Source organism: Electrophorus electricus, chromosome 12 (assembly GCF_013358815.1).
Source record: "Electrophorus electricus isolate fEleEle1 chromosome 12, fEleEle1.pri, whole genome shotgun sequence".
NCBI classification, from domain to species: domain Eukaryota; kingdom Metazoa; phylum Chordata; class Actinopteri; order Gymnotiformes; family Gymnotidae; genus Electrophorus; species Electrophorus electricus.
In genome coordinates this window covers 7,951,973-7,977,770 of record NC_049546.1, presented here as the reverse complement: position 1 = coordinate 7,977,770, position 25,798 = coordinate 7,951,973, and the positions used below count along the sequence as shown (strand labels likewise).

At 42.8% G+C, this 25,798-nt stretch overlaps 1 protein-coding gene across 2 annotated transcripts in view; it reads right to left on the bottom strand.

Annotated features, from left to right (window-relative positions):
• The window catches only part of celsr1b (cadherin EGF LAG seven-pass G-type receptor 1b), a 41,933-nt gene extending 16,242 nt beyond the window's left edge, over positions 1 to 25,691 (bottom strand). For both annotated transcript variants that reach the window (XM_035532435.1, XM_035532436.1), the window contains exons 1-8: positions 22,030 to 25,691; positions 12,396 to 13,034; positions 10,472 to 10,694; positions 9,374 to 9,489; positions 8,013 to 8,101; positions 1,755 to 1,912; positions 757 to 920; positions 542 to 667 (exon numbers count right to left, since the gene is read on the bottom strand). In XM_035532435.1, coding sequence (XP_035388328.1) covers positions 542 to 667; positions 757 to 920; positions 1,755 to 1,912; positions 8,013 to 8,101; positions 9,374 to 9,489; positions 10,472 to 10,694; positions 12,396 to 13,034; positions 22,030 to 25,540 — 5,026 coding nt within the window. In that variant the 5' untranslated portion in view covers positions 25,541 to 25,691. The remainder of the gene's footprint in view (positions 1 to 541; positions 668 to 756; positions 921 to 1,754; positions 1,913 to 8,012; positions 8,102 to 9,373; positions 9,490 to 10,471; positions 10,695 to 12,395; positions 13,035 to 22,029) is intronic.
• Positions 25,692 to 25,798: the final 107 nt, after the last annotated feature.

Genomic DNA, 25,798 nt, shown 5'->3' with positions numbered 1-25,798 from the left:
CTTATCAGCAGTCCTTTAAAAACCACTCTATAATTTACATTTACGGAATTTGGCAGATGCTCCTATCCAGAGCAACTTATAAAAAGGCTTAGTTGTTTACTCAGAAAAGTATTATTAGCTAGTACAAATAGGTTTAGGTCCAAAAATCCCCTTAAACTGAGATGAGCTTTAAATTGAGCCTACTGCCAGAAAACAGACTCTGTGCTAAATCTAGATTGAGAGATACGATACAATACAATGCTATAAATCAGATACAGTGAGATCAAACTGGCTTCTTCATTCTTTTCTGGAACTAATTCAATAAGGACAGCTGTCTAACTTGGCAATGGCTGGCTAACCTGACATTGGGAAGAAACCATTTAAAGTAAACCAACCTTATTTTCTTTGAAAACAAAACAAAACAAAAAAAATTAGTCTGGGGTGAAAATTGAGTCTCTAAGCTGCTTAGTGTGAATAATGTAAAAAGTCTTTAAGTCCAAAGTATAATTAACTGTGTTCCTGCGTGTCTGTGTGTGTGCATGAGAGGCAATGGTTATCCTACCATGTTCGCAGTTCTTCCCTCCATAGCCCAGTGGGCATTTACAGGAGTACGTGTTCCACTTGTTCATGCACAGTCCTCCATTGTGACACAAATTCCCGCTGCAGAAATCACTTTTCACCGGGCATCCTGGAGGAGCATAGACAAATTCGCTTCAATGGCTGACCAATGAACAGTTTACAGAGAGTGGAAACAACAGAGAATGTTCAGCATCTCACCTGCAGTGGTTCCGTTGTTGGCGATGAAGCTGGCCATGTCGATGGGTGCACCATCGATGGTGAGGTTCCACATGCAGCCCATGAAGTTGCGGTTATGTACAGGAAAATCCTCTGGGAGGTCTGGAACGCCACCCAGGAGCAGAGGCCCAGTGAGGTCCAGAGACCTGCACATACATGACCACATCCCTCAAGCTATGTCCTCAATAATTACTTTCAAACTAGAGCCTTCTCATGGCAGGGGTGGCATGGTGCACTGATGAGATCTGCAGGCATTTACTGTTTTCACCATTTTTATGAGCCATGCAGAATATTCTGGAATCACAGTTTAGTTGCCTTTTCACAGTGTTATAAACAGTGATGCAACATAACAGCCCAAGGGACCTAATCTGAATTAGCTGTAGTCCAGCAGATTTAATTGGATAGGAATTGCACTCAAACAACCTGCTATAGAATTGGAACAGCTTCCTGACCTTGCCTCATCATAAGAACTTGAGCTATAATCTTTAAAACAGAACCAGTTGGGGAACACTAATGAATGGCCCAGGCTAAAGGGGCTAGGAGTGTATGTGGTTTGTTTGACAAAGGCAGCACGGCTCTTTGTAGGTTCGAGCAGCAAAGGCAGAGAGGGACATGGGTGAATAGAGATCAGGAGAATGCACTTTAATCTCCTGTAATGATGAGCTATTTAACACCAGCATGCAGTTAGCATGCTCTAGCGAGCTCACCTGCCCTGCCATGCTGATTACACTTGCCTTGTTCTGGCTAAACATAGTGACTGTGTTTGTGTGTATTCGTGTGTATAAAGTTAGTGTGTGTATGTGCAAGAGCAGATTAGAGAGACATAAAGAGAGAAAGATCCTGAGAGAGGAAGAGCAAGGAAAAGAATAAGAGATTCTCTGAATTGCCATTTGCTCTTCATGCATATGTGAGGGTGTATGAGTCATGAGACCTGTTATTTACGGCAGTAAGGAAGGCAACAGCCATTGGCTCACACTCACTTCTTCTGGCCCGTCTGGGTGCCCTGGGCTGCACAGGTGTAGTTTCCAATCTGACCACCAAAACGTACTGCCATGGCAACGTCACAGTCGTCTATAGCAACCACAGCAACCTTCTCCTCTGAAGGCCCATGAGGGAGGCCGAAGCGTCCAATGTTGGGCTAGGATGATAAAATGGACACAAGGACATTGTTGTAGCTGTTAGTTTTTGAAGTTTGTGACTCAAATTTTATGTAATGTACTTTCTTTGCAACTGAGCATGAAAAAAGAAAAATGAAACTGACCAAACAAACAAACAAACAAACAAACAAACAAGAAATGGAAAGGAAATTGAGATGAGATCCCCCTCTAAAAGAAACAGCTCTGTTTGCTGGGTTTTTTTCTTTGTTTTTTTGTTTGTTTGTTTGTTTTGGTGGAGATAACTGGGCTTGTTTTTTTCTAATCAGGAGGTGTCTGTTTATCATTCTATGGAGCCACACTCTGCCATTTTCCACCTAACTGGATTAAGTCAGTGAAACAGTAGTGACAAGAAAGCACAAAAGAGAGAGAGACAGAGAGAGTGTGAGTGAATGAGTGAAAGAGAGTGTGTGTTAGAGTGACAAAAAGGGTGGGGGAAAGGGATAAAGAAAGAAAAAGCATCATTCCCTGTCCAACCTCCCTGGAGACCCCAAGTGGTTTCCACAATGCAGCAAAAGTCTACACCCTGGTCCGGCAACACCCCTCCACACCCGGAGATTAGGACGTGTGCTTCTTTAACCTTTATTCACTCATCGGATTTTTTATTACTTTTTCCATTCTCATTATGCATGGCGTCTGACATGTGAACATGCTAGTTAGAATGCCAGGAGACAAAATGTTGGAAAAGAGAGAAATCAGGCTGGCCAGACACATCAGTGGAGTCACTTAGCAGCTCAGAGGGCCGTACAGGACTGCTGACTGATCACTACTTTATCATTAATGTGGACTTTAAAAAAACAAAACAATCAATGTTATAAACCACCATTCATCTAGAGCTAAGGAAGTGCCCCGAGTCAGGGATTACAAAGAGGACAGGCAATGTTCACTCCATTGCTAATGTCTTTGCCTGACAGTCATGACAAGACTATACACACTCAGACCTAAACAGCTCGACAGCTGACTGCCGCCAGACTGCGCTCACAAGCTAGAGCCGGAGGGGACATACTGTATCCTAACAAGAACACTGCTCTTGAAGTTCAGATATAAATACATAATATTGATGTTCCGTTCCTCTGCTGTTGTGTCAAAGGAAGCATACAACACTATGCTGGATTCAAAGAAAAAAATGACCACAGTACAAGCTATGACTGGCATCTGGAAATGTTGTGAATGAGATACAAATACATGCCAGTAAGGATTCCCCAGTCTCTTAGTGCTACACACCACAAGGTAACTTAGTGCAAAGAAAACAGGAAAGAAACCATTAAAAAACAAATGTGACACCAAAAAACAGATCAGTGGCATGCAGATCAGTGGTGCACAGATCAGTGGTGCACAGTGCTCTTGAATCTCCCCACTAACCAAATGGCAACACCCACATGGACCAAACGGATAAACATCCTTCTTTCAAACACCACCACGTCTTTTCAAATTGCCACTGCAATGCTTCTCCATGGGCTTAGAGGTCAATGCCAAGTGCCCCAAAATTTCATATGACTCAGCAGACACTTGGACAGTTGGATGGCAGGACTGCTTTTTATTGGAGTAGGAAAGGGTCTCTAGCTTCCTGCCTTCCCAGAGAACATGTTCGGTGGCACTTCTGAGAACCCTTAGTGGCATTGAGAGTAAGGCTAAAAATGAATAAGGCTGCATATGAATAAGGCTGGATATGAATAAGGCTGGATATGAATAAGGCTGAGTATGAATAAAGCCCAGGCCTGCACAGCAGAGGAGGCGTGGCCCTCAGCCACTCAGACGTTCATGTGGGGATCCTGAAAGCAGTCATTATTTGCCCAAGGTCCACAAATGATTTAATGTAGCACTGTGGAGCTCACTGTAGGTGACTCCTCTGTTTTTTCATCTAGTCGACTGAAGCTGTTCATCACATCGGGGTATATATCAGGGGAAGCTGTTCATCATATGAGATGGACTAGTCTCGCTTGACTAATGATGTAAGAGAAATCTGACAGTATTACCACCCCACCCCTATCCTGAGGCCTAAGTGCTTCTGTATACGCAGCACTGAAATCAAACATCCAATCCATATCCAGAAAGTGCTCGTTTAGCTGTCAACCCGCAAGAATTACGCAAACTGTCTGATATGGCCACAAACATCAACCCAAAGACTCTGACAGTGTTGATTCCACAAAGGCAGCTCGGACATAGTCCAGATGTTTCCAGCTGAGCGCACACAGTCATATGGCAGGGAAGAAGCCATTACACATTCTTTAATGGCAGCCTCCTGTTCCGTTTGAGGGCTGTGTTGCAACACACAGTCTCTTTATCACTTCCGCCAATAGCTGTTTCCACTCTCACTACTTGTACACTATTTCATCAGATACCTATGACTCATTCCTGTGTAAATGTAAAGACTTAAATAAAAAGTTATGAAGATTTAAGCATGAATAAATTCCATATGCACGACAGTTACAGAGACACAAGATCAGTTCATAAAAATAAAGAGCAACAGCTGGGACTTTGCTATCATTCAAATTTTTTTATCACTCATATCTTACAGAGAGAAAGAAAAATAATAGGCAAACTGATAAAATCATACATTGCTAGTACATGTAGATATAAATCTCACAAAGGATACATTCTGTTATGCAAATATCTTTCGGTATTTTGTTTCTGAGATATGACATATTGGATTCTTTTTTGGGCACTGAGGTCTCTATTAGCCAAAACTTGTCTGTTCTTCTTCAAAGACACAGTTTCTCTAAAAGCATTCCTTATGGGGTTTTTCTCATAAGAGTAGTAGGTCTGGAACTTCTTGAATCTGTCCCCAGAGGCTGCAAGCAGCCATGTATAAAAAGATCTATATATCTTTCTTACTGACTAAAATCACCAGCTAGCATAGCTGGGGGGAGGTGCGATGTCCTTGAGAAGCCTTCCTCACCAGTCTAAAAGAAAGCCATTAATGAGAGCATTCCTACGCTCTGACACACACACACACACACACACCATGGAAGAATTCCAACTAATCAAGCTTTACACACAATCCATGCTGCTAACAGCCATTACTGTAATATGAAAAAGATGCATGCATGACACTGTGCATGCATGACCTAGATAAATACACACTCACTTAGGTGAGGAGACACATTGTTTGAATAACCATAAGCCTGGAAACAGAAAACCTTCCACTTCCACATTAGCTATATGTTTTTAGGACATTGGGGTTCAGTAACTGGCAGCAGTTACTGGCTAAAACGTCTGTCTCACTAACTGTTACACCTCCCACCAAAATGCTTCACGCCACCTGACTTTCCCTGTATTCTATTCCCTACAAAACAAATGAGAATAATGTCAGCTACGGTACCACAGGAACACAGATGCACACAGTTGCCAGCTGAGCTTTTAACCTTCAGTAAGTCATCATGTCATCGACTCGCCCCTCAACACAATGGCCTGCAGATCCCTGCAGACAAACAGGAGTTTCCCCCTGCAGTACTCATTCAAACCATTGCAGCTATTACTCAACTTTGTCAGAGAAATAACTCATATAATCTATATCAGAGCAGATCGAATATCAAATTAGAGATGGAAAACGTCAAAAGCAGATCAGCACTGCATAATAGCACGATTAAGACCCTTGGGATCAAGAAGTAGAGTAGAAACTGCTAAAAGGTGTTGGTGAAAACTTAGTGGCCATAAATCAGTTAGTTAATCAGTGGCAGATGAGCCATGTTGTTTGTGTACCAATCAATACAAACATTCAAAAGTGTATTTAAAGACCAGCAAAGGTGAAAGTGGATACTACAGGCAAATTAGGCAAAGAATAACAGAAAAATGGGAAAGAATAAAATAACCAGGTCATGGGGTCAAACAGCAGGGAAAAGAACCAGAATGTCAACATTACAACCAGAACGTCAATATTACATAGCCCCAGCAGAGATTTTCAGAATATTGCAAATCTTTCATGTTTTTCCTTCCAATAACATTGAACTGCATCTCTATTGACCATATGGTAGAGTGAGGTTCATGGTATAATAGACAGCTTTATGAATTAAACATAGAAATGCTAGTTATTGCATGAACAGTGCTATCTGTCTATATATGTGTAGGTGTGACAGAAGAAATTTGTGCCATATGGCTGTTTCAGTCATCCCAAGCAGCTCATTGTAGCCCGGATTAACTCACCATTGTTTGCATCACTGGTGGGGTTCAATCTGAATGCAGCCTGCGAAACTGAGGGGTTACGGGCTATTCACCCACACTAGAGCAAACACAACACATTTAAAATAGGGCAATACTAATAGAGCCAAACGATTTGGTTTTGAATTGGTTTCCATTTACAGCTTTGTATGTACATTACAACCACATAGCCTGCTCTATTTTGGTTATAGCTGGACATTCCAATTTGAATTGGTAATAGTGAAAAGAAACCCTGCCTGCATGATCCCATCAAAATCCAGTTTACTTCGAGACACTGACATCTGATGATCAGTAAGCACTATTCCCACATCAGAGGTTTGCAGGCTGGAAAGCACAAAGAGTCGAAGTGATTATGTCATCTCAGACACTGTCAGACACATGCCACTGGTTTATACATTGACACAGTGCAGTCCCATTGCCTGCCATACTAGAACACAAGCAAACCGGTCACATTAGTCAGGCCAGTTTTTAAAAGATCAAGGTCAAGAAGATAAAAACAGTAAATTCACAGAAAAAGCCTTGCACCATGGGATTCCTTTTCATAATTCCTTCAGTGACAGAACATTCGAAGCTTCAAAGGGAATAGTTTTACCAGAAATACCTTTCTTTTTCCTGCTTTGTTTACACAGACAAAACTTTTATAATTAAACTTTGTTATCAGCAGGGTTCACATGAGCTGTAGGAGAGGAAGCTGATAATGAGTGGAGACCAATTTAGAGGGAAGGTGCACCACCACAACTGAGGCCTCCCAGCTGCCTGTAACACAACCAGTACACCACAACTGAGGCCTCCCAGCTGCCTGTAACACAACCAGTACACCACCACAGCTGAGGCCTCCCAGCTGCCTGTAACACAACCAGTACACCACCACAACCGAGGCCTCCCAGCTGCCTAAGCAATTGTACCCTCTGGGTGTGACAAACCTGTGCTGTTCACACTTTGATGAGCAAAGCTCTTTATATTAGTGGGTATAGAAAGCATCTAAATTTGCCAAAATGGCTTGTGAGTTCTGTTGACAAATGAATCTGGTGAAAAAATCTGGTTCTTTGCTGTTCTCTTCACTGACCTCTTACACAGAATTCTCTGTGATTATCACCACTGGGCTTCCCAAATAAGCAATACATCCTGGGCAGTGTTAATGTCAGTAGAGGGCCTTGGATGTGGAGGTCTCTGCTTTTGATTATGTTTGACAAATGAAGGCTCCTAAATAGCCCAGTTTTACTTTCATAGCCTTTCAGTCACTGGCCAAAAGCCAGCATTTACCACCATTCTGCATCTGTATATGGTTTTTACCCCAAAACTGAGATGAGATAGTATCTGAAGGTGTCTCTCCATTCCTTTAATGGAGGGACATTCTTTAAACTGCGAGGGGAAAATACAATAAATGAGGATGGACCTTGATGAGAAAAAATTACTACTATGATAAAGTAAAATGTGGAATGTGTAGCAAAAAAAACACACAAAAGGTAAAACAACACCCTGGTGTAACAAGACTTTCCATTTGCTTACAGCTATGAAAGATGATACTTTATGTATTACATGTGGCTTCTTGGCATAGTGCAATCCAGTCTCTTCCTAGACATGTAATAGGAGGGTCTTAAGACTGAGCAGGATCAAAGAAACAGAAAGGTAAGCTATGTCTTTTGAGGGGCTCCCATAAAAAAGGCTGTAGACTTTCATATTCAAACACAGCACATGCTACAGGCTATTATCCTGTGGCAAATCAAAAAAGCCCCATCTCTTTGCAGAGAGATTAATGGTTTTAATGACTAATCATGCAAGTATCAGCCTACAAATAAGAAAAAAACGTCTGAAAGAATTGAGGATTTTAAGTGTAATTTAAATGTTATGCTGTGCCCAGTCATGGAACTGGTGTAAAGTGTCAGTGTTGAGCAGCATGATAGCTCTCACCATGGGGCCCTTTACCTTGTTGTAGTAGTGAAGGTGAACGGTGTGCCACTGGCCATCACTGACCCCAGCAGCGAGGAACGGCGCTACTGTGGTCTTGCTCTCTCCTGCAGTGAAGAGGAAATTGAGTGCACTGCTATGGTTGTAGAAGGCATGGCAACACAGAAGCCTGGCTCTGCTAAAATCAGCCTGATAAACACTTACAGTGTAGAACATAGTAGAACCTACACTATGCAGAGTGCCCTTTTAGTTTTATTTACATCTTTTCTTGTAAAGCATCCTTGAGTGTGAGAAAGAGGACATATAAACAGAGTGTCACATCTTTAAAATTAAGTATAATAAAGCATGATCAAAATACTTGATCTGACTATACATCACAGGAAACATGTTAAAGGCATCTTGCATGCCAGACTAATAAAATAGTTCAGCAGCTCACAACAAGTAACTCACAAGGTGTACTGCAATATTGATGGCACTCTTCCAGTTCAGTGGTGCATAAAGGGAATCATTAAAGAGGAGATAATGAAAGTTGTGGACCTCCCATGAAGAAAACTCCTTAACTCAAGCTTCATCCAGACACTGTAATGTCTGTGGGAAAATAGTTACTTCTCCATTCTACTTAATTTTCTTGAGCAATGATTGGTGGTTGGCAGGGAGGCAGGGTTATGGGGCTTCACCTTTGATTTGTCTGGGTTCATCATTCACCAGCATTATATTGTTGTTCAAATTCCTTCATTCCCAGACAGTGAAATGTTGTTTTTGGAGGAAATGCCTTTCAGTGTCTTTGCTGTCCACTACTGTTCACTGTTGACCACTACCAGTAGAAGACACATGGAATTCACCTATTCAATCCTAAGGACAGTCCGGTGGCACATTCCTTAGCTCTGTTTCCTTTGGAAACAAGTTCCAGCATTAAACAGAGGGAGCATTCAGAGGCAGGCCACCTCCATACCAGCCTAGGGAGGCTGGACAGAAGGGTTAGAAAAACAAAGGCCCAGGTAGATAGAGGATGTGTGCTTCAGTGCTCTTTGGCCAGCTGCTTCCTTTGGTGCTTGGCCCCCACACACAGATATGTGCTAACATGTTGAGCCAAGTCACTCATAGAAACGAGGGAAAATGGTCCCTCCCCTGTCTTTTTCTTTCCCTATCTGAGGTTTTCTGTAGTAAACAACACCAGCTATCACCACATGTTTACAAATTAACTAAATTGCCACATGTTAATTAGTTTTCAATTCAAATGCTGCTTCCTTTCATAAATGTTCAACGCCTGGGTGAGTTTTCACTGTGGTGATACAGAGCGATAGCTATGGCACACACATACACACACACACACACACCCATGAAACCACACACAAGCACACACACATTTAATCACTCACCAGCAGAGAAGGTGAGTTGGATCTGCTCCTCCACAATCTCCACAGCAATGAAGTCATGCCTTTCATTAAACCTGCCATTATAAAGTAACAGTGCATTCCTCTCTCTAGTGGCAAACCTAAAAAAAAAAAGAAATGAACTATTCAGGTATAGATACGATTTTTATATTTACAAACCTGATGATGAACAAATAGACTATCTACCATTGTAGATAGTCAAGGTGTAACTCTGAACAAAAGCTCTGAAAACATTTTTACTGATGGAAGAGAAAAAACAAAACCCGTGAACTCCATCAACAGGAAGCCAGAGAAAGTTTTTTTATGCACGCAGAATGAAACACACGCTAATTACAGTAATGATGAGGTCATGGATGGAGAAGTGGCTGGGGAAATGTGCTCCACAGGTGTTGGTCAGTCTGTGCCAGGGCTGTGAGCATGGCACTGGGACACCCAGGCATGAGATAGGGAGAGGTGTCAGATACCACATGGCATGAGGGCAGAGGCACAGGAAGCAGGAACAAAGATCCCCACGGCATGCTACATCCTGTTTGCATGTTTGCCATAGAGATGACTGATGGGAACGTGCAAAGTTTGGTGTGTATTTCTTTGTATCGTTTACATCAAGACTATAAATTATACACATTCTGTGTGAAAGTGAGGGAAGGTAGCACAGCTGAAATTGTTTGGGTAGTTGCTACAATCTTGTGAACTTGATTTGTTAAAGTCTTTCGAGGTCACGTTTGAGGAGTCTTTGAGGGGTTTTATGTTTTAAAAAATCCTGCCAAACAAAACTATTTCCTGATATGCCTCTGATAACAGTAATCAATATTTTATGATATGAAACTCTTTCCCATGTTCTTGTTGAAAGACTCCAGGGGATTACATCTATTTAAATATGTAAATTCCTCCAACCGCCAAGGCAACACTAACACCACCCATGCCTGAAGTTCACTGTCCCTCTTAGCAAATGATGTGGCATATTAAGTCACTATTTTTCGCTGGGGGGGGGGGGGGGGGGGGGGGATACTGGTCAAGGAGGACAGTTTACTGGATGGACAGACCCACATGGGAAATGTCTGCTGACAGGCCAGCAATACTCACATGAAGGACAGTGTGAAGTGGAACCTCTGCCTCAGGCCCCTGAAGGTGACAAAGGCATGGCCAGGAAAGCTGCGAGTGGTCATCTGGCAGTAGGGCTTCTCAAACTCCCCCTCTGGACACTGGCACATGAACCCCCCCACCAACAGGTCCACGCAGCGGCCGCCATTCCTGCACACGCCGGAAACACAGCGGCCCGAGCGAGAGTTCACCTCACAGTGCTCCCCTGGACCGAAGACGCAGAACAAAATTAGTCAACCCTTCATGACGCCCCAAACCAGGCCAAAAAAACCCATTACGCTCTCTGACTTAGAGTGGATGTATCTGACAGTACCAGATCTGAAAATCAAGAAAAGCTTGGCAAAAGGGATGATAGTTATTGGAATTAATAAATCAGGTTGTAACACATCGTAATAGCAGCAGTAAATCATAGTCCCATGTATATATGCACTAAGGAATTGAAAACAAAAGTTTTTAACATAACCTTTAAATTTCTAAGTGCAAAAAATATTTTCCCCAGACAGTAATAGAGACAAAAATAAACAAACAAGGAGTGTCATCCAGTATCCCACTGAATGCTCACCCTGACGCAATTCAACATCCGTCAGTGTGTCCCTCAATGAGTACAGACATGCCTCCTCTGCCATGACGTTCAGCAACCCTTGCTAACCCCTGCTCTTAATTTGTCCCAATAAGCCCATAGCCCAAAGTTGCAGAGACAAAGACAGAACAGAGGTGGTCTGGAGGATGCCTGCCAGGCCTTCACAGCACCATTCTGCAAGCTGAGATCTCTGAAAAGGTGATGACAGCTCGCTAATGGGGGACGATATGGCAGGTTTTCTGTTCCCAGGTCAGTGCTTCCGTGTGGATTCCTTTGGGTTTTGTTGTTTGCATGCTGCCTGATGGCAGTGTATGGTTCTGCGATAGAGGCACATCTGATCAAATTGGAGATAGTGCCGGATGAGAGAAAATACAGGTTCAAGATAAGTGAGCTTTCACGGTGCAATGCATTGCAACTGAGTCTCATCATCTTGCTTCCTGAGTATGACCATGTATGTGTAGTGTGTGTACATTTTTAACAACGTACATGCAGATATTGGATGCCATGACAGTAAATAAACAGGCCTCTCTATCTTAAACCTCAGTAAGATCTTGGCTGAAAAGGATTGGGGCTGTATCTAGGATAGACGATAGGTATATTAGAGTACACTAACTGGACTTGTGATCCTGTGTTTCAGATGTAGTGCCAGCACAGTATGCTGGCTATTGTGTCCCTGCCATTCTGCTGACAAGGTCTAGGATCCGAACCGCTATGTGTTTTTGGACGCACACAGCAGCTTCCAGGGAAGTAATGACCCAAATGCCTCTTAGGTAATCCCTCGTTCCAGAGGAATTACAGGGATATATTACAATGTAATGAGAGAAAGCCAAAGCAGGAACTACAGAGGCCACTGTCAGCACCTCTGGTTATGACCACTGGCTACCCGAGGGCTCAAGTGGGGCACAGGTTCCCTGTTCTTTACAGTAGGATAGAAATCTGAATCCATGGAGAAAGAAGCTGTCAGGGGGTGAAGGATACAGAGAAGGAATGATGATACATAAGGTACACCTGCCCATTCCTGATGTCAAGCAGTTCTCTCTGAACACGGCATTTCAAAGGAAAGGCCCTTAAGGTTTGCATTTCTATAGCATCAGACCTAATAAAGCTTTGACAAGGAGTGGAGCTGAGAAGGTCAAAAACAATTTGTTAAAAAATCTGCTGCTGCCACTGTAAGCCTGTGGTAATCCTCTACTCAGTTGGACCTCAAATGTTAGACTCATTTACTGAAGCACCAGAACTCTCAACAGGAGAAAACATGACAGGTTGGATTAGGTGGTCTAGAAGGAAAAGGAAAAGCAGGAGCAATTGACCCCCACAAACGCTTACCTGTGAAATCCTGCAGGCACTCGCAGGTGTATCCACCCTCACGGCTGCGGCACCTCCCGTTGTTTTTGCATGGTGCTGAGTAGCACATGTCGATCTCCGTCTCGCAGTAGTCGCCGGTGAAGCCACCCGGACAGCGGCAGCGCAGGCCATTCACAGGCCGGATGGGCCGGAAGAGTACGGCGTTGGAGGTGACGAAGGGCGCCGAGCTGTCAAACCTGAGTGCGGCCACGCACTTCATGTAGTTTTGGCAGGGCTCACGCAGGCAGACATTGTCATCGAAGGGCAGCACGCGCTGGGCGGTGACAAGTGTTAGCAGGGCGCGTTTCAGGTACAGCTGCTCCTGGAGCTCCTCCGTGGTGAAGAAGCGTCCGGGGACACCCCCGGGCAGCAGGGCAGAGAAGGTCACATTGAGTACGCCGCCCGTCACGTCCGTGTCATTCTGCACGTTGAAAACGAAGACGCCCTCGCGGCTGGTGGAGAGCACGGTAGCCACGCCCTCAACGAACAGGCCCAGCATTGGCGAGAGGAAGCGCTTCTGGGACACGTTCTCCAGGCGCACGGTGACACTGTTGGTCAGCATGTCATCTGTGATGATGGTGACACGCAGCGTGCAAAGAGCAGAGACTTGGTGGAGGCCATCTGAGACACAGAAAAGAGCCATGCAGGAAATCTGAGACTTCCAGAGAGATACAGGATGCATTGCCTTCCAGCACATAGAGAATCTAAAACATTATCTGCAGGTACACTCACCACCCATTTGGAACATGAAGATACTTAGACTATAGCTCTATAGACCCAACTGCTGCCTTGCACAATTTATGAGCCAGTCTCATCCTCTTTATCAATGGCCCCCAAAGGATCACTGTTGACTAGATATTTGTTGGTGGCAGTCAACTCTGAACCCAGCAATGACCCTGACGTGTAAAAACTCCAGCACCACTGATGCGCCTAATATACTAATGCATGGCACTGCACAGACCTGCACTAGTCACCAACACTTGTAAAGTAATGAGTCTAAAATACAGATAACTTGCGACCGCAACCACACCATGCCATTTTCCACTACTCACTTGATATCTGGTCAGCAGTGGTCATGTGAACAGAACCTGACCAGACCTGAAGGGATAGAGTAGTGCCTGCCCATAGCTGGGCTACAGTCTGTAACTAAACACCTATAAGGCGTACTTTACAAGGTAACCAGTGAACATCATTTTGTCACGATCAGTCCCTCCCAGCTTCCATGTTCCATATTTTTCCGTCTTGTGTACCTTGGTTCTATTCCGTAGTTTTGTTTTCTCCGACACTCGTTTAATTTTCCACACTTGTCCCTTGTTTCGAGTCTTGTTACGTTCATGTATTTAAACTCTGTCTTGAGGCCTGTGCTTTCGCTGTTCATTGATGCTTGAATGTGTTTATGTGGCTGTGTTTGTTTCTTGACTCCATGCATGTATATTTGAATCATTGTGTTTAAGTTTGTTCTCCAAGCCTTAGCCCTGAGTTTTCCCTAGTCTTTTGTTATAGCCTGATTCCCCTGTTTGCTTTTGTGTACTCTTGTGTTTGTTTAGTCATGTATCTCCGTACTCTCCGTATCGGCTCTATGACCCTGGACCATTCTAACGACTCTGATTTTGGATTTGCCCATAATAAATCTCGCTTCTCTCCGCACATGCGTCCGCCTCCTTACCGCTCACCACTACATATTTTAAGAAGGTGGGTGTTTTTAATACTGTGTCTGGGGAGTGGAGATCCTGTAAGGGACTATTTGTTAGTGCATCATATTTGTCCATATTGGTGAACTGGGGGCACTGGTTTCTCCCCACTCACCTCCGGCTTTCTTGTAACTGTTGAGTATCCATTAAAGGTCTCACACAAAGCCTTTCGAGGAGCACATGAGTGCAAAGATAAGCACATGCTTTATACATAGTGTGCTACTCATCTAGCATTAAAGGAATACCCCACTCATAAATACCAACAGCAGTAACACTGATTAAAAACCCTAATAGACCCTTTCATAATCTTATTTCCATAATACTAAGCTTTTAAGCATTAATAGCAATACTAGATTTTTCAGTTTAAATATTGTATTTATTGTAAATAATATATGTATTATTATTTTTTAAAAATTAAAAAGTGTAGATCACACTCATAAAAAACTATTCTAAACTATGGTGACATAAATTAAACATTGTAAGATATGCACAGCATTCTTTTTGAACTTGCATTCAGCATTACTGACATGGACCTGCTTTCATCATCTGCACTCCCAACTATGCAGTTCTTCTTTGTCACAAAAGGTTTCAGGTGCATTCATAGGTGCATCATTAAATTTGCTTAAAGGTCTTGCTTACTGAGAATGAATACAGAAAAAAACAGATAGTGTCTCTCTGCTAATGGACAGCAGTCTTCAAGCACCTCTTGAGCATGCCCAGCAGGACAGAAGAGTGTAAAGAGTTGTATGTTACATCTGCTCACCACACCACAATGGCTACACTCTAGTGTCTGTCCCTGGTTAAGGCATTGTTCAGCTCTAGTGTATTCTCCCAACCCTCCTGTTCATCCTTGTGTAAAGGGCCCCTCTATCATCTGAATGGAGTAAGTTATAATTGCAGGACAATGAAGAGACTCGTTTCCACTCTGTTAGGCTGTCTTTTCATAGTGTCAGCTCAGCCAGACATGCAGGCATAGACACAACGCAGGTCTGCTTCTTTCACACATGCAAACACACACATGGATCCACACCCCACCCCACTCCACACCACCCCACCCCACACCACCCCATGCCCTACTCACACACTTACACAACCACACATTAAGCATCTTGGCATAAACAATGGCATAAACCAAAGTAGCCATCTATTACAGTGCGGTAAAGTAAGTGCTAAGTAGCTTTTGTGCAGTGTGTTTCCTTTTTAATTTCCTTTTTAAGTTGTGCATCACCGTCCACTCCTCTGGATTCTAAATTCTGTAGTCATTTTGTACAGCATCAAGTGGGAACTCACCCCCCACCTCCTCGCTCCCTCTTTCCATCCCTCCCTCAACAAGCCAGTAACTAAAACTGAACAGCACAAAAGTGGAACAGAAATACAGTGTTAACATGATACGGAGTAACTCTGCCGCCAACTGCATCAAAGACAGACCAAGTAATCTAATATATCCAAAATACAGAGGAAAAAAATGTTTAAGAATGTATAACTGCGTTAGAAGAACACACTAAACATGATGACTCTTCCACACTCTAAACAGCTGTAAGACAGTTCTTTCGGTTAGGGAACTTCTGTGAGATGCTGGAGAATATGTGCATGTTGCTCTCTGCTGATCTGCAAACATGCATACTGTGCAGAAAGTCACTGCACATTCCATTCTCATTCTTTCCAGCAGGCACTTAAGCAACAGCCTTATTCACATATTAAACATCAGTGTGGTCTTGGCGAACCTCCAGCATTGAGGTTGATCGTCCTGTTTGATGCTGAGACTGTCACAAGCTTGTAATGCATGGCAGCAGGGACAGCTTCCACACATCAGTTTCCAACTAGATGTGTCACACATAGGGTGGGGGGGGGGGGGTGAAGTCAGCTTCATGGGACTTTAAAGCATCAAAATCCTAAGATGTACACAACAAATATGAAATCGTAAAACTATCTGAGTATGGATTTCGAGCTACTACTGTTTAAAAAAAAAGGTGTTTCAAATTATTCCAAAATTTCATTGGCATGTTAGTACTGCTTTTCCACCAGGTAAGGTGAAAGATCCTCTTCTTGGAACATTATCTCCATCGTCTTTACTTTCCTCCATTGACACTTCTCAGGCAAAAGGAAAAGGACTGCACACATCACAGCTCTTTCACTGTATTACACTGGAGCATACACTGTACACATCCTTAGGAGCACACAAAACACATTCACACCACCCACTATAAAACACACTCATCACAACCAGTGCAGCAAGCAGACTCACTGGGCTTTTCCGCACATTCCCAGAGGGTGTCATTCAGTCACACTAAACAGAATCTTTCAGTACTGGCTCCCAAGACAACTCTGAACTGCAAAAGGGACAAAGCAAGAATCAAATTAGAAGTCTGAAAATAGAAGCTCCCAACAATGCTTCAAAACACAGTTTAGAGAAAAACTAACTGAATCACACACCTGTGTTTTAATGGTGCAGCTGGGCTCATTTGGTGGATGAACAACTAGTTTTTGTTCAAAAAATGGAGTGAGAAAATGGATTGAACTTAAGGAAACAAGACAACCTGACAAGTGAACAATGCTGCAAAATACAGCATATGCACACATACCAGTAACAAATTCATATTTAATCAACTCTCAGGAAAACACAATTGGCTATGCTATTGAAAATCATCAAACATACAAATTCCAAGACCTGATGGGCAGTTATATGTCAAGCCAAGAGCAGTTAACTTATACCAAGACACATGTCCCTGTCCTTTGCCAGCGGTCAGGACACAACGGTTGAAAGCGGACCTAAATATGTGTGGCTGTGAGCCAGTTGGCCTCCATAATACAATGAGCTCAGCTGAGAGTGGGGCCCATCAGTGAGCACTCTGGTGCGGGTGGGCCAAAAACCCTCAGAGATCTCAGACCTAGGTTTTAAAGAGAGGATCAACCTGCCCACACAGATTGGCAGAGACCAAGGACAAAAACAGCTCCTTTAAAGCTTGCCAAATTTGTAGTAAAAGGAATTTTTTAATTGGTCAGGTACTGGCTGTAATCATCTGAACATTTTATGCCAAGTGACTATAAACACATACAAAATGCAACTAGTAAATAGACGATTTAAAGTGTATTCTTTAAATATTTCTGTACCATTGTTAGTCATATCAAAACTCTGCTAGAAAGCCACCTTAGCTTGGCTTTGATTCTTGAAATTCTGCTGGCTTGTCTGACATCAGTCATGTTTCTATTTGTCTTCCCCCATGTGTCCTTTACTCACATGGGTTACATTCATTTTTCAGGTGCATTAAAGACCAATTTTATTCTTGACATGGCTTTTGTGGAATGTGGTAAAGGTCCACTCAAAGAAGCTCCTCTCACAGAGGTGCTTCATAATAGAGGCTATACCTCTCCGCACTGCCCTCATGAATGTTTTATGGATGTTGTTAACATCAGCAGTGAAAGACTGGCAATCTGCATACCCAGTGAGAAGCTGGAGCATGCAACACTCAGAGGACTCACACCTCCTATGGGTTTTGCTGTTTATGGGAATTTCTGAGTATGTTCATTGCAGTAAAACCAGCATCAGTCAAAGCCCATAGTAATGAGATGGAACTAGTATGTATGAAATTCAAGTATTAATATTTATGATTACGACAAGCGAAGTGTCTAATTGGATGAACTGTTTGTGATTTAAATAATTGAAATGGCTAGATCTTATTTAGGTGATGTAATAATTTGGCCAATTAGCTCAATGCCAAAAAAAATATCTTACTTGCCATCTTTTCCAGGTAACTGTTTTGAACAAACATCAGATGTACACACTTGTGCTTCAAAGTGCTGAAAAACATTAGTCTGGAGGCTGTATTGATCCTCCTTTATGTGAGCCTTAGCCTGTGGACTGCATGAGAATTCATACTGGCTGGAGGATCAGGCAAAACTAAATGCATTTCTGATCAGGCAGCATTAGCGTTTGATGGAAGACTTAGGTCATGCTGCCTACTATGACACTGGAATTAAAATGACAAAAAAAATCAATTATCAGGAGCATAGCATTAAAGCAACATGGAATGCACCATTTGTTCTAGAAGTGGAATGTGCGGTTCAGGTTTTAACAAAAAAGAGAACGTAAGCCCTTTGGCTTTTGTAGAGATGCAGTCCATAGAGAGATCCTCCAAAGACCCTTTAGATTTTTTTGTCTTTGTATTTAATGCAGAAATTAAGAATAGACATAGTACAATGGTTAGACGGCATTTAAGCGAAGTTCTGACAGAACAGTGGCAACCATGGGTTCAACCATGGGCTGATGATACACACACAAAAAAAAGTTGTGGAAGGAAAATGGTATGTTTTCCATGCAGCGTATATAAATGCATGACATCACCAAATGTGCACCAATGTGTAGATAAAGGCGAGCTGGTGGAAGAAGGATGAGTGCCCGATCAGTGACTGTTCTCAGATCCACTAGCACAGACACCAAGGGAGATAGAAACACTCGCCCCATTCAGCACTCTTCTTTCTTGAAGTTCTCAACACACAAACAGCTTTGTCTTCCTTGACAGAAATCTGCATGGGGACAATGGCTTCCCCCGTCCTTGTGTAAGAAACCCCTTCTTGCCTCCATCACAACCCCCTCCCTTCTCATCCCTCTTCACAAAAGAGGCCCGTGCTCAAGACCCCCCGCACCCCCTACAGAATGCCTGAGAGCTTCACAATACTTGGTCACCATGCCAACACCAAACAGGAGCCAGAACTTCTCAAATTCTCCTCGTCAAGCTGCCTTCTGATGATGGAGGGACAGCCAGAGAGGAAACCAAGAGGGATGCTCTGAGGCCATTACCCAGGAGCCCAGCAGAGGAATGGATTGCTAAACTGAAGCTTTACTGGCAACTGATGCGACATTAAACTGGCCTGATGCTAACAGAGCCAAGAGGTTCGATCACTGCTGGATTTTAAAGTGAAAGATTTAGGAATTCCTTACATTATTTCTTTAGAGTTTCCAAGAAACTGACAGCAAAAGAGAACAAACAAATAATTCAGTGTATTAGATATTAGATCTTTAGGAAATAATGATAAGAAAAGTAAATACACACATGCCTCAAGTCACATGCTTTACTTCAGCAACCAAATGAGCAGTTAAAACCTGACCACTCTACTTAGAGAAAGAACACATGAATAAATACATCAAAAGGCCACCAGATAAGGATGAACAGGCCAGGAGTAATAAAAGGCGAACCATCTCCAACACCTAGTCCAACCTCAGCAGAAAAATGAAGCACATATGTTTGGTTTTTGTTTCAGGCACACTCAGTCAGACATTAACTACAACCCAAAAATGCAGCATTCAAGATAAGCCTTATGAAGTCATCCCCTGTCTACTGGCATGTGCAGTACGCATCCCTGAGCAGAGTAAAATTATGTTAAGTTACCAGAAGCAGTCTTTGCATGGGGTCACTGAGTGCAATGTGTGTGTGTTTGTGTTTGTCTGTGGGTATGTCTAAGATCAAAACTAAGAAAATGCATTCAAAGTCCATAATATCTTTATTGTTAAAGTCACTCTTGGGCTAACGGCACAGGTTTAGGCATCACCACTCTGAGGAACGCACCATGTGTAAGATCAGAGCGCCAACCCATCTGCATCCAGCGGCCAGTTCAGTGAATATGACCAGCACCACCCACTCTCCTCTCTCTCTCTCTCCTCAGCGCCCTTTCTCTGCATGGGAACACTTCATCTGAGGCCCTCAGAGCTAGAAACAAACAAAGACGAAGGCCCGGGTGGCAACGGCCAACTGGTCTGAGAACTTTCAGGGATCTGGGTGGAAGGATTACCATGACAATGTCTGCTGCATGTTTTCTGTTCTTGAGAAAAAGGGAAACTATCGCTAAGCAACTATCATACACTGACCTACCTCGGTCTCTTATGACAGAAGCTACATTTTACCATACAAGTTAATGATTTTGTCTTATTTATTTATTCTTTACAGTGCACACAAAAGCAATGTGCAGGCCCATGCTGTAGCATGCGGCCAAGACCAGATAGGTCCCCTAAATGTGCACTGGGAGACCCTGTGTGCTAGCCACAAAAACAGCACGTCCACTGAGTATCCTGCTAATGCAAAAGGCTCAGAACAATAAGGGCTGAAACGCACACTCAAAAAGAATCTGAAACAAGTGCTGATTTATGATAAGGAGCTTTCCCCCTTTTTCATAATGTCTAAGCAATGACATGCTAAGTTCTGATCCACGATAAAATGCATACAGTTGATAATAGTACTCAAATATCATAAGGCAGTGTTACCAAATTCTAACTGCCCTAACACACTAGATTCAGTTCATCACTTATTTAAAACTATTAGCAGTAGACACGGACACTGTGACACAATTATAGAGTAGACATGGACACAATTTATTAAGCACTTATTTAATTTGTTCAGTTGTTTGTGCATATTAACTAATTGGTTCATGATACACAAACAAAATCAACTCACAATTTGATGATCTTTTTAATTATTTTTTTTTTTGCAACAAAAATGTTTGGTGTTACTGTTCTGGGTGTGGAACACTTATGGTCTAGTGAAAGTAATAGGTAGAGAACAATTATGATGTACTGTAAGTGATAAGTGTAGAACATTTATTATCTCGTGTAAGTGGTAGGTATAGAACACTTATGGTCTAATGTATGTGATAGGTGTAGAATATTAACCTTTAGACTGGAAGCCTACACAAACTGTGTTCTCTCCCCCACAACAGAGGACTGTATAAATAGCAAAAGGCTTCTCTGTCTGTTTGTGCTAAGCAGTGGCGCATGCCTTGGCTAATTTGCTCAAATCAAATAAAGGTTGGCAGCACGTCCAGGACACATTCGCACAGATTCACTGACTCATTTGCTGCAGCTTGGAATGGGAACCATGTGGCCATAGTGGGCCCTTCTTACCAAGCAGGTCTGTACTAATGACCAGAAACAATTCCTGATCATCAGAGAGCAGCAAAACCCATTTAACAGGCTTGGCATATTGTCAACACAGCCTCATAGCTTCAGACAAATATTAAAGAATATGCTTAACGGTTAATTCAGCAGTTCTATCCAGCTCAGGAACATGAGAGTGCTGTGAGTATGTGTGTGATGAAGTTTGTGTAAAAAAATAAAACCCTGATTCGAGAAACATGAAAAATATTTCAGTCAGTCAATCCTGAAATAAGCCTCAGTATGACCACTCGACTCTCTCTATGGTTTAATTACGTTACAGTCAATCATAAATCTGCACAAGAATGGCCAAAAACTGCAATAAATGAAACAACCACAGCATGCTAATTGTTACCATGGACACATTCACTTGGGTTGGATACATTTTTTTTTTAATAAGACAAGAGGTGGTCATGCTGAAAAACCATATTAAATGAGGAAGAACATGAAGAGGTTGGCATATAGCCCTTCATCAGACAGTGAAAAGATACATTCAGACATAAACTTTTATCCATATACTTATCTGATCTTTTTATACAGATCAGAAAACTGATCTTACTTTATGTATCTTAATTTGTGAATCACAGGCTAAATGCATCATAAAAAAGCAACTAAAAAATAACAAGTGTGACAATAATAAGTTTAATTGTCTTCCATTTCATGTGCTTATTACAGCAGGTTAAACTCAAAGGCATTTTAAAATATACCATTTCCAAAGTACAAAGGGTTGGCTGGATAATATCTGATAGAGTAGACCCTATTATTAATAACAAAACACAGGTGTGAGTCTTAGTCCTTGTTCCAAGCAAAAATGATCATACAACTTGACTCAGCTGATCTAACAATAAATACCATTGACCAACACTAAATCTAGCTAAAAATCTGATGTGTTGCAAAATGATTGATACATAACTGTACTCATACTGGATCTAAAACATTAAAGTTATTAAATTATACTCTCAGAGATTTTATATGGCAACTCCAGAAGGCATGAGTGGCCTACCTGACACAGTGACTCTCATGGTGGCTTCCAGCGGTCTGTTGTTGTTCAGGTCCTGGCTAAGCTTTAGCTCTCCTGTATCCTGGTTCAGAATCAACAAATGGAGCTCGTTGCCCTCCACAAATGTGTAGACAAGCTTATCGGATACATCTGGGTCACGGGCAGGCACCTTCCCAATGACACCTACAGGGAAGCTGTTGGACTTGTTAGTGACATAGTTGTTAAAAATGATCTCAAAATCCTGCAAAACTGGATGGTTATCATTCACATCCATGAGGCGAATATGTACAATGGCCCGACTGACCAGTGGGGCAGAGGTGGCCTGGACTACAATCACATATTCCATCTTAGCCTCATAGTCCAGGTCAGTGAGAGCAATCAGATCCCCATTGAAGATGTCCAGTTGGAAGACTTCAGGAACATTGCCCTCAACAATCTGGTACAGGATCTGGGCATTGTTTCCCTCATCAGGATCTGTGGCACTCACGCGAGCCAGAGTGGCACCCACAGCGCTGTTCTCCTCCACAAAGATGTACAACTCATCCTTTTCAAACACAGGAGCATTGTCATTAATGTCTAGAACTGTCACCTGAACATCTACTGCTGCTTTCAGAGGGGGAACTCCTCTGTCCACCACAAAAGCCTTGAGGTTGTATGTGGCTACGTTCTCCCTATCAAGTTTCCTGGCAGTTCTGATTATGCCTGAGTAAGGCTCAATAAAGAAATCACCCTCGCCATCATCACCTCCATGAAATGTATAACTCACCCTGCCATTGGACCCTGAATCTCTGTCTGATGCAGCAACCTGAAGTACACTTGTGTACACAGGTGCATCCTCAAGCACAGTACCTTGGTAGATATCCCTCAAAAACTGGGGTGCATTGTCATTGGCGTCGAGGACTATAATCTCTACATAAGTGGTGTCAGACTTCTGTGGGACGCCATTGTCACGTGCAATGATGGCCAATGTGTAAGAGGCTTGGTCTTCATAGTCAATCTCGATCTGAGTGGTGATGGCACCTGTGTCAGGGTGGATCTTGAACTGTGGGACATTGTCTTCCATCATGTAAGTAATGCGTGCATTCTCTCCAGTGTCTTCATCTGTAGCACTGATCACCACTACAGTTGAACCCACGGGTCTGTCTTCATTCAGTGACACCTGATAGTTGGCACTCTGAAACACAGGCCGATGGGTGTTTGTGTCTGTGATGTTAATGAAAACCTGCGCTGTGTCAAAGCGTGTGCCGTCCGAGGCTGTTACTGTGAGGATGTATTGGCGTTCCTGTTTATAGTCCAGCGGTAAGGCTAAAGTAATGAGCCCTCCACCACTTTGACTGGTGATGGCAAACCGATTCCGTGTGTTCCCACTGGATATCTGGTAGGTCACCACACTGTGCACATCCCTGTCAACAGCTGTGACCGTGAGCACACTGACTCCCACTGCAGCATCCTCATTGATCTTCAGGTTGTAAAGTTTCTGCATGAATGTGGGGGCATTGTCATTCACATCCAACACTATTACACTCACACTTGCTGAGGATGACATCAAAGGAACCCCATGGTCGATTGCCTCCACACCAAAAGTGTAAAACTCACTGGTCTCTCTATCGAGCTCTATGCTGACTGTAATCCAACCTGTACTATTGTTGATGACAAAGGGAAAGCCAGATGATGAGTCTGTGAGCCTGTACTCCAAGCGAGCATTGTCCCCTGAATCTGCATCAATCGCTTGAATGTGAATCACTGAGTGACCGATAGGAACATTCTCCAGGACTGAGGCTTGAAAAGGAGTGCTGACAAACATAGGGGCATTGTCATTCACATCCACCACCTGCACAGTGACCATACCTGTGCCATTAATGAGGGGTGGCCTACCACCATCTTGTGCTTTAATACGCAAATTATACTCCCTGATCATCTCATAATCCAGAGGGCTGATGACATCAATGACACCTGTGGGGCTATGAATGTAGAATTGGCCTTTCACATTCCCACTTATGATGCTGTAATGTACTTTGGCATTATTTCCGGCATCTTTGTCTTTGGCCTTCACCTGAGCTACCTTTGAGTTGACAAGTACATTCTCAAGAATCTGGACAACGTATCTTTTCTCACTGAACTGAGGGAAGTTATCATTCTCATCCTCGACAGTTATGTGCACGGTTGCTGTAGCAGAGAGTGGACTGGGCTCTTTTCCTTGGTCGTTAGCCTCCACTAACACTTGGTAGTGAGACTGAATTTCTCTGTCTGGACGAATTCTGATTTTAACCAAGCCATTCTTTGGATCAATTTCAAATCCTGAATTCACCTCAGCCTCATTAACAATCCTATATATCATATTGGCATTTGAAGGAGCATCTCCATCAACAGCCCGGATTGTTATCACTTCAAAACCTGCCTCCACATTTTCTCGAATGCTAACCCTATATTCAGTTTGTTCAAATACTGGCCTGTGGTCATTCCTGTCACTGACCGTGATTGTGAGATAAGCTGTTGCAGACCTCTTTGGAGTCCCCTTGTCAGTGGCCATAACTTTGAAGACATGGGTGTCTTTAATTTCCCTGTCTAAAGGCTGTAGAGTTGTAATTCCGCCGGTTTCAGGATTTATTTTAAAATAATCGTTAGATCTGCTGTCAAAAATAGCTTCCATGCCATATTCTATTATACCTGCATCACCGTCGTCTGGATCGAATGCTTTCAGCGTAATCACCCTGGTTGCAGACGGCTCGTTCTCGGGTATCGAAACCTGGTAATTGGGCAGCTGAAACTGTGGAGGGGAATTCACGTTTCTTTTATTACGTTTAACCCATGGGTCCCGCAACCACTGTTCACTCTTCACTGGCAAACCCTGACTATGTTTTGGACTAAATTGCCATTTAACTTGCACAAATATTACGCTGTCTTGAGAACTAGGTACAGTGCAGAGTGAACTTGCATCCCGAGGCAAACACTGTTCAGTGGCTGAAGCTGAACTGCTGACATTTTCTTCATTCTCGTCTATCTCCTTGCAAATCGATCGGAGTATTTGCGATTCCCGTGTAAACACCGGTAAATGTTCATAAATGCTTATAGGTAGCATGCCCGAGGTTAAGCACGCCCCATATCCAGAATGGAGATAAATGAAGGCGTCTAGTTTATGTTTTAGATTCTTTCTTTTGTATTTGATAAAACAGTTCTGGCCATGTACATATGTACTGAAATGAATCAAGACAAAGTTTTTAGATAATAATGATGAAATTCGCAAAGACAGTGGTAATGGGTATCTTGTTGAACGTGAACAGTCAACTTTACGAGCGAGATAAACTACCCCATCACTTCTCTTAATCTTGACATAGTGTCTGATTGATTTTGGTGTAAGTCTTCTGTCAATTTTGTAATTCCATCCTGGTCCAAGAGAGATATTTAATAGAGTTGCTCCAGGCTGAAGTGTTTCCGAAAAGTGTAAATCGAAGCATCCAAACATCGGAAGGCGAAAAAGTATTCCAAACCAAATCCATTTCACTAGTAAATCCATGGCTCATAACATTTCAGCCAGAACGTGTATCCAATTATGCAAAAGCCTAAATATGTGAATGGTTAAAATCCATGCATATGTGTACTCCAAAAGTACATGGATTTTACCATGCTTCTACTTAGAAGTGGACGCCGGAGGCAGCCGCGTCGAGTCCCACTGCTCCTCTGATAAGTTTGAATGGCTAAAATGGCTCCGCTACACCCCTCCTTTGAAAGTAATCTGCATGGACCTGCTCGTGTACGGGGACGAAGTCAACAT